The 12,486-nt window shown below is 37.8% G+C and overlaps 1 protein-coding gene across 3 annotated transcripts in view; it reads left to right on the top strand.

Moving 5' to 3' along the window:
• stac (SH3 and cysteine rich domain) overlaps positions 1–11,794 on the top strand; it is a 48,336-nt gene extending 36,542 nt beyond the window's left edge. For 2 of the 3 annotated variants that reach the window (XM_012857751.3, XM_012857750.3), the window contains 4 exons: positions 647–744; positions 5,420–5,471; positions 5,903–6,040; positions 10,939–11,794. In XM_012857751.3, the coding sequence (XP_012713205.1) occupies positions 647–744; positions 5,420–5,471; positions 5,903–6,040; positions 10,939–11,037 (387 nt within the window). In that variant the 3' untranslated portion in view covers positions 11,038–11,794. Of the gene's footprint in view, positions 1–646; positions 745–5,419; positions 5,476–5,902; positions 6,041–10,938 lie in introns of those variants that run through there. The other variant, XM_036150816.1, reaches the window with a different exon arrangement.
• The last annotated feature ends 692 nt before the right edge of the window (positions 11,795–12,486 follow it).

Here is a 12,486-nt window from a genome sequence, read left to right as displayed (position 1 = left end):
CTTTGACTGTTCTAGTTAAACAGTTTTACTGTTTTTAATGTTCTTTTTTGCTACTACATTCTATCCCTACTTGCTTTTATTCTATTTTCTATCTACATTTTATTATTTTGCTATATCTTAATCATGTAAAGCACTTTGTATTGTCTTGTACTGAATTGTGCTATATAAATAAATTTGCCTTGCCTTGCCTTGCCTTGCCCACATGGTGCTGCCTCCTCCATACGTCACATTTTGGATATGCAAATTTTTTTCTCCAGACGCATCAAGGCTCATTTTGGTCAAACTCTTCAATTTTACTTTCTTTAGACCACAGGACACTTCTTTAAAAATCAAGATCTTCATCCCCAAGGGCATTTTGCAAACTGTAATCTGGCTTTTTTATGTGACTTTTGGAGTTAAGGCCAGCCTCTCCACAAGGTCTTTAGCTTTGGTTCGGGACTTTCCTAAATAATTTATTGTCTTCTTAGTGTATTTAAAGTTCTGACACTGGAGAAAGTTTACAAAAATAATCTCTCTCATAGTTCTGATATAGAAATACGTTTAGTAATCCCAGTGAACCTAAAACTAAAAGTTTGCCGTCATTGAGGTTGTGTTTTTTTTTGTTGTAATAATTATTGGGTTTCAGCTGTATCTCTGTTCTGTTTATATGGAGCAGATCCAGCTGCAGAAAGACCCGCTCAAGCTCAACACTTTGGTGGCCTTGTACGATTTCAGCGCCCAGGAGAGCCATGACCTGGAGATGAGGTTCGCCTGCTCACAAGAACACGCACATAGAGACACACTCGTGTAAAAACACCACAGCGCCCAGCAGCCGCGCCTCTTCAGCCCCGCGGGTGAAATATTGCTGACTGATTGAGTCTGACGTCTCCTCAATGATTTTTCTTTGTTGTTCAAAATGTGAAATAAACACAGAGGGTGAGGCTCGCTGCGGGCGGCGGTCTCACCTAGACAGATCCACGATTCATCAGCACAGACTTTCTTTACAAAACCAGGAACTATCTGTTCCACTTCTTAAAAAAACGAAGTTTCAGGCTCAATTAATCAGGAGAAGACATTTTTTTTAAACCAACCATCTGCCTATTTTTCCTTGATCAACTCTCATTTGCAGGTCAAATTGTGGAAAATCCAATTTGTTTTTTCCTATTCGTCACAAGCATTAGCGCTGATAACTCCCAGCATGTCTATTTATTAAGGAGTTGATTAGCAGCGTGCACCTTGATGCAGTTTTCTGAGCTGAATAAGAATCAGATACAGGTTAGAGAAAAATATTTTAAAGCATAAATGAGAATCCTCTTAATCAAACTTTCTTCATTTTCGTTTGTTTCAATCTCTACCAATAAGTAAAAGTTATGATTATTGGTAGAGAACCAGTTTGTTTTAACCTCAGTGGTAAAATGCATAAACATAATTCAAAGCACAACTTTTAATATAATATTGAACATATTCCCAAATGAAACAAATGATGAGCTCCTAACTCCAACGATGCAGATCTGCAGCGGCCTCCTTAATGATACCTGTACGAGTGAGAGAGAAATGGGATTATCTATTAATATCTAATCAGTCTTTTTTTATATTTAACCTGAATGAGACGGATGATGTGAGGAAACTCCATTAATAGCTCCCATCAGGGTATTAGACTGTGTCAGTGGCAAAGATGGACTATACCGTGTTTGAGAGCTAATACAAACATGATTTATAGCCATTAAACAGACAGATGGTCACATATTTGAGCCCAGTGCGAAAGTAGATGCTGCTGTAATTTAGGATGTGGAGGAGAGACAAATGGAAGATCAATCACAGAAGAAAAGAAAGCGTCGCTGCCTGTAGATGCTTCTAAATCATTCTCAGTTCTGACAGAATATGTTTGGTATTACCGTGAAGGGAAAAAAAGCAACATTTCTTAAATAAAAAAAACCTTTATGCACAGGATTTGGAAGCTTTTGTCTTCAGGCTGAGCTGTTTTGCTGAAAAAAAAAAAAAAAAAAAAGAGGAAAAGCTTCAGTCTCTAGCTGGTAGAAACACCTTAAAAGACCTGAAGCAGCAACTAGTGTGAAGGTTGCTGTAGAAAGTGTTACTTTCAGGAGCTCTGAATACAAATGCGTGTCGTGTTTTAGATTTTTATTACCCTTAAAAAACAGAAAACAATTCTGTTCTTTCTATATTAAAGATTATGGTGGCAAGAAAATGTTCATATTGGGTGTGAATAGTTTTGGAAAGCGCAAATTGTACAGTGAAAACATCAGGAAGTCACACTACAAAAGGGAAGTAGGTGAAAATTTTCTTGGAATTAGTGTATTTATTCTTGATTTGAGCAGGTAAATCAGATTATCTGCCAATAGAATAAGCTTTTTGCACTTAAAATAAGAACAACTCATCTCTATTATCTTATTTCAAGTGCAGTATATCTAATTATATTATTTTAGGGGTTAATATACTCATTCCATTGGCAGATTATGTTAGTTACCTGCTCAAACCAAGGAGAAATACACTAATTTCAAGAAAACTGTACTCATTTTTAGTTCTGTTTTTGCAATGCAGGACGGGAATCACTTTAAAAGCATGAATTAGCAAAACAAGTAAAATATGATTGGAAAAGTTGTAGTAATCCCACTCATAGGAAATAAATATGTGTGGATCAGTGATGTCAAACTTCAGTTCTCGATGGCTGTTGTCCTACAACTTGTAATTTTGTCTGCGCTTCATCACACCTGGATCAAATAATTCCTTTATTAGCAGGAACCTGAGAAACTTTATGCTGAGGTGATCGTTTGGCCATTTTTTTGCAGGTTTATTGAAGCAGGGACACCTCTAAAAGTTACAGGGCATCAGCTTTTAAGGATTAGAAGTCCACAGCTGATAGACAGGTATCATGGATGAATCTGATTGGATGAAGAATGACACAAAAAGCGCTGATTGGCTACTGGCCCAGAGAGCTGTGGCCTGAGGAGAATCTTTAAAGGAGCAATACGTGATTTTTCACCACTAGGTGGAGCTTTAGCACTGTCAGTAGACCAAAACAAGATGTGTATCAAGCCACGCCTCTCTCTACCTCACTCCAGCAGTCGGCACCCATTTCCCCTCCTCCCCCATCGGCTCATGTGAAACTATTTGTAAAGGATAGCTTCACAGCAAAAAAGCATCACCTTTCGGAGAAACATGTCTGGTGAAGAAGTACCGCATTTGTCGGACCATAAGGCACACCAGATTATAAGGCGCAATAAGGCGATGTGAATTTCTCCAATGTGAGATCAATAAAGCCTATCTTATCTTATCTTAAATATTCTTCTGTGTAATATCACTCCGTCACTCCCTTGTACAAAGCTCTCTCCAGAGAGGGAGAAATATCCGTCTCTGTTGGGAGGACAGAGTAGCTGAACTACACTGCCCTGTTTCTAACATGAGGCCAAAATAAACCTTATACTAAATTAACTCAAAGGTTTATTGTTGCTAGCGCGTACTCTGGGTGCTGGCTGCCTTACAGGAATGCACTTCTAGTTTAGACATTACAGTCAGGCAGTCTTGTAGACAGCTCAGGGGTCCTAAGAGGTAGTGACATAGTGTACCGTAATGCTCCTAATATCCATTGAGAGGAACGTCTTTGTCATACTTACACATTTTAACAGATTTTTGAGTGCATTGTACCACATAAAATCAGTCAGTAAGCCCAACGGTAGTTATAAATAAGGCACATCATACATTTTTGAGAAGATTTAAGGATTTCAAGTGCGCCTTAAAGTCAGGAAAATACGGTAACTCGTAATTTTATAACGCTGTTAGCAAGAGAACGATGGACGTGCTCTTTACCATTTGAACAACACAGAGAGACGGTGTGTGTGACGTTTAACCATAATCCATAATCTTTAGTTCTTCAAAAAACAATTTTTAGTTCTTTCGATCTAAAATTACGAAATTTTGCTATTTGCTTCTTTAAGTACCCCACTAGAGACCAGCATGAAGTCACATGGTTTGTCAACAGATGCCTCTTAGCGTTGACACATTAAAACCAGGAGGTCTACAAAATGGAACAGGAAGGTTAAGGAATCAATAGTGAGACACATTTTTTGAGACATGAGATTTGATAATTAATTTTTATTTTTGTTTTGTAATTCATGTTTACTGTTGTGACATTTTGATGGGGACGGCTCACTTTGAGGGTCCTCTCACTGGTTGTTGTTGAACCTTTGAAGCTGCACATTTATAAGTCCAACGGCAAAAACTTATATTCTGAGCCTTAACTGATTGTTTTGGTGACTTTCAGATACAGTTGCTGGAGGACATTGTTACAGTACTTCTTGTTATCCCAGGACTTCTTATAGGGTCCAGATTTTATCCTCTGTCCAAGCCTTGGCTCGTTTATCATGATCTGCAGGATACTTTAAAATAGGCGCCCGGGAAAGATGAGTCCTTCAGCCTAAGTATCAATTTGTTTCCGGTTCTCACAGAAATCTCATGAGGAAACACGGATGAGATGCACTTGTCCTTCTCTTGTCTTCCTTAGGCACTCACCCATTTATTCTCTGTCGTCAGGAGACAAGAAAAAAAAAACTGGGATCCACAGACTTCATCTAAAACTTACTCTGTGCTCAAAGAGGCTAAAACTTTTTTTTTTCCTCCTGTGGAGCTTAGAAAGAAATCACTGCTTTAAATGAAAATCCAAAGAACATCCCCAATCAAACGGGTTCATTTTCATTCTCATTTAAAATAATTAGTTTGTGTAGTTTCAGCTGCCAACACAGACTCTAATTACATTATTGCCTCTTACAACATGTGATGATGACGCACTTTTATAATGGGAGCTAAATCTGTAAAGGTCTTCTAATCGGTTGACCAAAAAAAACTGTAAATCATCTATTCTGCCTTTGGGTTAGATGTTTTATAACTCATTTAAATTATTTTACTTGCACACTAAGTGTATTACAAAAGTGTTTTACAGCTTTTGAGCCTTCCCACATTTTCTCATGTAACAACCTATAATTTCATATTTTTATTCGAACACACAGTGGTGGATAATTATGAAGTGGAAGGAAATGTATAAATGGTTTCCTAATTTTTTAACGACAACAAAAATCAAACAATGTGTGACGTGGGCCGTTATTTAGAGGAAACAGGATCAAGGTGTTTATAATGTCATTTAAAACGGAGATCAGCTCAGTTAAACTCCCAAATGTCCCAATCAAAGAGCCGTGAGGCAGGAATGTTCTGCCTTAGAGGACCTGAAGGATTTTAATTCTGCCTTTATTTCACTCTGCCGTCCTGTTTACACTAACCTCTCACACATTTTACAGTAAAAACAGTAAAAACACTACTTTCAGCATGGGGATAGGTATTGCAACAGGGCCACCTAGTGGTTACTTATGCTCATGTGCATAAATATCATTTCCCCTATATACAATATTTATATATTTGCTTTTCCATACAGAGCAGGAGACAGAATACTGCTGACAGATGATTCCAATGACGACTGGTGGAAGGTAGGTATGAAATCGATAATTTTCCACACTTTTCGTTTTTGGTCTCCCTAATAAAGACAAACACAATTAAACTTTTATATGAAATTGTGGGAAACTGAGCTGGAAATTGTAGAGACAAGCTGCCACTTAAGAACAGGAGTGCATCACAGCTAAATTATGGAGAAATAGGGCCAAAACGTGACTTTGCACCAGATCCTACTGAAACTCATCATGCATTTAAACATCCTCTGCAGCAGGAAGATTAAAAAAACACATCTGTCCAAGTTTAGGCTTAGGCAACACAAAGCAGGTCAAGAAGCAGGCAGTAGGGCAGGTTTTCACGTTAGGGTCGTCTCCAGATATGCTTTCTGTAAGGTTTAGCCTTCTTTGATTCTGTTCTGCAGCGTCATGCAGATTTAGCTTGATGAATGTGTAACATTTTTTTTCTTTAGGGGCTGATTGAAGACAGGATTGGCTACTTCCCAGCAGCCTTTGCTCACGAGTTGCAGGACGGAGATCAGGTGTTCAGATGCAACAGGACGTTCATCGGCTGCAAAGAACAAGGGCAGCTCACTCTGAAGGAAGGGCAGGTACTACTCCCAACCCCCCCCCCCCCCGTCATGATTATAAAAGCACTAATTGTTTTATTATTCCATCCAGGGTACTGCTATGTTTTAAATATATCTGCTAGAGTTTGCTTTTAGACATTTCTATGCATTACCAGTCCATCTGGAGTGTATGTATGAATTTGTCCTGCATGCTGAAAGTGCTGCGTAATCTATATTGTGATGATCTGCAAAGGGTTCTGAGAGTGTCTTTTAACAAATGAGATGTCAAATTGTCCTAATTGTTGTTACCTGTTTTCAGCAGTATGCTTGCTTTACTTTTTAGCCCCTTGGTTCAAATCATAGAAACATGCAGAATCTTACAAACACGTTCTTGTTATTAGCCCTTTATTTTTTTCCCCTTCTTTTGTCATGACACAAGCACAAACATCAGTCCATCTTATTGGGATTTTATGTGATAAACCTGCACAAATTAAAAGCAAAACTGGATAATAAGTGGAAACAAACTGAAATAGATTTCTGTGTTTTTACAAATGACATTTAAAAAGTGTTACAGAAGTTTGCATTCTCCCTAGAGAAGAACCAGCTTTTGTTTGGAAAACCAGCTTGTTTCTACCAGCTTTGTGCATCTAGAGACTGAAGTATGCCGTTATTCTGCCACTACCGTGTTTCACTGTGGGACTGGTGTGTTCTGGGTGATATGCAGCGTTAGTTTTTACCCACAAATAGCTTTGCATTTTGTCCGAAAGGTTTTATTCTGGTCTAAACTGAGCAGATACAAGTCAAAACTGCCAACATGACAATAATGGATTTCTTTTAGCGACTTTTTATTTTAGGACACTACTGCTGCACGTCGTCCATATGGCTTTCTTATTTGTGTCATAAAAAAACTATGTTTATTAAGTAAAATCTAGATAAATGGTCTGTGGTTTGTGGTTATGAAAAACATAAAGCTCTACAGGTACATTTAGCTATACTCCACATCCACTTATTTGATGCACCGCACAGTTTATTCCACAGGTTTCATCTTTATTTTGTAATATATTAAAAATCTGCGAATTTCTGCTGCAGTAAATTAGTGCGTAGAGACTTAAAAAGATCAGACAGATGCTTGGTAATTGCTGTCTGCTCATGCAGTCGCAGAGCTCTAGATGTCAGAACTCAGGCTCCATTAGAGATACTTTAGGTTAGCCTCAATTTGAATCGGGGCTAATCATTCTCACAGACTGTTTTGGAAATGTTTTAAAGGCAAATTGTAGTTTGCATGATGTCAAGGTTTGCTTTGGTTGCAACACTGTCTGTTGCACACAGTTATATAGATCTCTTATGAGATGCTAAGGACTATTTGCAGGCTTTTATCTTCTCAGGAAGTGCTGTCGGTGGATTCAGCTGTTTGAACGTCCTGCCTTGTTTTGTGTCTGTGTGAACATATTTGAGCTCTAAGTCGATGTCTAACCAAAATTTGAAGACAACAAAGATTCTTGATGTTTTGATTCTACTGAAAGTTTACTCTACAGGGATGAAGGAGTAATATATTCTCGTGTATAAGCAGTCAGACCCAACATTAACGAGCTTGCACCAAAGCTTGGGGAAGCAATGACCTTTAATGGAGTTGCAAACATTACACACGTCTAATGCAAAATCACAGCTCACAGCTAAGGACCACAGCTTCAAATTGTCCAACAGTCCTTCGGTTAAATTATTGGCTTCCTCCAACTCCCTTGCATACACTTGTTTAGAGAAAAGTTCATCTGGAGTCAACAGATGATAAATCCTGAGAGTCCTCTCTGGAGTTATCATTAAAATAGCAGACCTCAGACCAGCCTCTCTTTTTCCACAACCCTTCCCGGGGCATGTTGTGTCGAAGACACTGAAGATGCCTAAAGTAAGCCGGGCCCCAGTGGGGATAAAACCAACCGAGCAAGATGAATCTGTGACCTGCTGACTCTCTTTTCCATTCACACAGACCCAGGGGAGAATGTGCTCAGAGCAGACATGCACATTCATGACTTCTGTCCTACTAAAGGGATCGATGCTTGAAACTAGTAGGTTCAAAGAGGGGAAAACTCTTAAAGTCTCTGATTCTGATCTGTGGAACAGAAAGTCTTTGCAACCATGATAAACTACATATGTTGTTTGTTATTATATATTCTAAATTATGCCATCACAGTTAGGAATGATAAATGTAAAGGAGTGAAAAGCCTAATTGCAGTGACCGCTTTTTTATATAAAACTAAAATGAATAAAGAAAAATAATCAAACAGAGTAAAAGTGATTTTTTTTTTTTTTTTTTTTTTTACGAGCTTCTGAGATCCAAATATTTGTTCAAAGTAGCCTGGCAGCAAAACCGATGTCTTCCATTGCAAGAAGTTTTAAACCAGTAATTCAACCAACACTGTAACTGATACAATAATAGATTTCATTATTCTGTTCAGAATTTATAACCTTTTCCTTTCATGATTTACGTTAGTTGTAAGTCCATCGCCTGGGACAACACACATGCATGATGGACTGTGTTTCTTTCAAGATAGCAAAGCTCTAGGGTAGCACAGTAGCGCAGTTGGTTGCACTGTTAACCTTGCAACAAAAACGCCCTAGTCAAATCCTAAGAAATTCTCTATGTACATGCGTGTGCTCTCTCTGGGTTCTCCAGCTTCCTCCCAATAGCTAAAGAACATGATGGTTTGTTCAATTAATTACTCTAAACTGCCCTTAGGTGTGCATGATTGTTCTGCATGACTCTGTGTTGCCCTGTGATTGGACTTGCAACCTCTCCAAGCTGTACCTGGATCTCACCACCTTACATGTTTCACATCAGCAGGCACACCAGAAACATATATACTAAGAAAAACATGTCGTCTCCATTGTATACATTTGCCATGTTTGGTCTTCCAAAGTAGAAGATATTTTTTTAAAAAGGAGGAAAATGGAGGGAAACAGCTTTGATTCCAAAAGTTTAAACAAAAATATTTGAAAATAGAGACTTTATATAAAAGAAAAAATTTTTTTTATTGTAAACAAATAAAGCCATGTTGGTTTAGAAGGGTTTTTTCTTGTTAAAGGTAGTTGTTCCTCTCCACTGTCACCTCATACTTTCTCGCAGAATTGTTGCAAAGTCAATGACTCAAAGCAATTACCTTTTTTTCATATATATATATATATATATATATATATATATATATATATATATATATATATAACCTTAGCGGTAAATTCATGATATATTATCACTAATTGCACTAATTGTAAACTGGATCTCAGTGTATCATACTATAACTAGTAGGGCTGTGCATAAAAATCGATACAAAGATTAATATTGATGTTTTTAAAAACGATTTAATATAGATATTCTGGCTTTCAATATCGATATACCTCCTAACCCCTAGGGGGCGTTATTACAGCACGCCATTACTGTTCAGTGATACAGTGAGGAAGTGCAAGTGAGTCAAGTTTGCGGAACGGCCGACAGGATTTTAGAAGCGACTTCATCCCTAAAATCAGACGTTTAGACACATTTTTGGTTTCTGTGATACGTTAAATGCATTGAACCAAATGCACTTTATTTTCCTGTTAATATATCAGTGTTCAATGAATTGAACATAAATATAATATTTGGTTGGTTTTGGTGATTGAATGACTTTGAGCATTAAATTTAAAGTAATAAATATCGATAATGGAGTCAAATCAAATCAAGCTGAGCTATGTATAGAGAATCGATTGTATCGTATCGAATCGGCTCATCCTAGATGATACCCAGCCCTAAGTGCGCCTTATTGTCCGAAAAATACCTGCATCTTAAAAGGGGGCTACTTTTAACTAGAAGGTTCTGACAATTTATATATATATATATATATATATATATATATATATATATATATATATATATATATATATATATATATATATATATATATATATTCCTGTTAATATATCAGTGTTCAATGAATTGAACATAAATATAATATTTGACTGGACTGTTGATTTGAGCATTCATTTGAAAGTAATAAATATTGATATTGGAGTCAAATCAAGCTGTGCTATATCGAGAATCGTATCGAATCGGCTCATCCTAGATGATACCCAGCCTTAATAAATAGTAATGAATTTGCCCATATGTAATTGAGTTTATATCTTTCTTTCAAAGTTTTCATTTGATTATCTACAGGTCTGGATGTTAATTACATAGTTTGTCTCGTAACGTGCTTTGATGTTGTGAATTGGCTCTGAAAACATCTGAAAATCTTTTCTTGGATGCCTTCGGGTTGCAGCAAACACCTGTCACTCATTTAAAACCCGAGACGTGTTCACTTATATACAGTAATCTTATAATTTATTTATTTATGTTCTTTCACTTTCTTTTTTCAAATATCACATTACACATGTCGGCTTACATAATAATATATATGATTTAGCAATGGCATCTAGGTGTTATTCGAGTGTATCTGTTGCTTTATGTCTGTTGGTTGTGCTGTTCTTTTTGTGTCTCTTTCCAGGTGATGGAGCAGACAGAGGAAGTTTTATCATTCTCTTCCTTTTATCTCTTCTTTCTTTCACCTCTACTCTTTTTTTTTCTTTTCTTTCACTTTTTGTTCTTCCTTTACTCTCCCATTGTCATGTCCATATAATTTGAAATTCTCCTTGCAGGAATCATAATAAAGCTATTTACAAGCATAAATCAAGTGGAGCACTATGGCGAAAGCCGTTTGCTCCACTTGTAAAAGCAAAATCTGTCGAGCTCTATCTGGCATTGAGACATCAATTCCTATTGCCATATTGCTAGACAGGACACTGGGAGAAAAAAAAAAAAAAAAAAAAAAACCCGAGACGTTGGTGTCAAGCACCTAGTACTTTAATTCAGACGCTAACTCCTTAGATTGTGTTCAGCCACTGATTGGCGGCTATCTCTCTCTCTCCTGCTGCAGATCTGTGTGAGCAGAGAGGGCGAGCGCGGCGGCTTCATCAGAGTGGCGTTTGGAAAGAAGCGAGGTTACGTGCCCTGCGACGTCCTTGAAGTCATCTGAGACAAAGACTGTTTAGGAAGAATTACACAGATAACGATGTGGCTTGATCGGCCACCAGGATGTTGGAGGTGGAGGACCCGACGGTGCAGGAGGAGAGGCGTTCACGTCGCCACGAGCAACGGTGGCTTTGGCACCAAAAAACTCCGAAAACCTCCAGTCCAGACAGTCCTGCTCAAGAGGATGCTGCAACAACAAACTGCTTTCTGATTGCAAGGAGACAGAAGATCACTGTGTCACTGTTTTATACTTTTAATTTATAGAGCCTGTGGTTTCTGTTTTCTTCTGCAGTTTATTTAACTATAAGCAGTTGTTCAAATGAAAGAAAGTAGCTTGAAGTGGAAAAGCATAGAATCTTACTCATTGAGATTAACATTTTTTACAGCTTTTACTACATACACAGAATTCCCCTCTGATACAGATTAGCTCTTAATGCTTTTGTACTATTGAATTTTCCACATGAATGTTGCATTTGTACAGCAGTAAGTAGTAATAGAAAGTGTAGTTTTGTATGGCAGAGTTAATGCCCACACACAGCAAGATTTAAATACATCTATTTACAATAAGAGAATAAGAAACCTTGACTTGTCCTAATTTGCTTTTTGTTTCTCATTTCATGTTTTTAGTTCTGCTCAGTTGTACACTTCCTGACACGCTAACCTTCAACAAATCCATGTGTTTTTCCAGTAATCGCTCAGAAACTGTAAAACAGAGAGAGCAAGATGAAGATATGTGGACATAAATTTAATAAATCCAAAAAGTCTCTTCTTTTTAACCTATGTTGCCGTCAGGGCTAATGTTAAATTAATTAGATTAAGGCCTTTTTAGATGTAACATTATATTTCATTTATTCAGAGTGTAATGGATTAAATAATATCTTGGACAACACCCCAAAACTATTAAAACACAAATTGTGTCATATGGCAATTCAGTTCTATCCAGTTAAATTTTATTTATATAGCATCAATTCACAACATGTCATCTCTACAGCTTTTTCCAAAGTCAGATTCCATCAGATCCTCCAGGTTGGTGAGAAAGTTTCCTCTCTAAGGAAACCCAGCAGGTTGCATCAAGTCTCTCCAAGCAGCATTCACTCCTCCTGAAAGAGCGTAGAGCCACAGTGGACAGTCGTCTGCATTGTTGATGGCTTTGCAGCAATCCCTCATACTGAGCATGCATGAAGCGACAGTGGAGAGGAAAACTCCCCTTTAACAGGGAGGAGAACCTCCAGCAGAACCAGAACCAGGCTCAGTGTGAACGCTCATCTGCCTCCACCCACTGGGGCTTAGAGAAGACAGAGCAGAGACACAGAAAGCACAGAAGCTCACATTGACCCAGGAGTACTTTCTATGTTAGATGGTAATAGAGGATGATCTGCCTCCCCTGGATGATGAGAAATAGACCTTGATGTCCTCCAGTAGCCTAAGCCTATAACAGCATAACTACACAGAT

The sequence above is a fragment of the Fundulus heteroclitus genome, chromosome 19 (assembly GCF_011125445.2).
Source record: "Fundulus heteroclitus isolate FHET01 chromosome 19, MU-UCD_Fhet_4.1, whole genome shotgun sequence".
Lineage (NCBI taxonomy): Eukaryota > Metazoa > Chordata > Actinopteri > Cyprinodontiformes > Fundulidae > Fundulus > Fundulus heteroclitus.
This window is presented reverse-complemented; position numbering and strand designations above follow the sequence as displayed.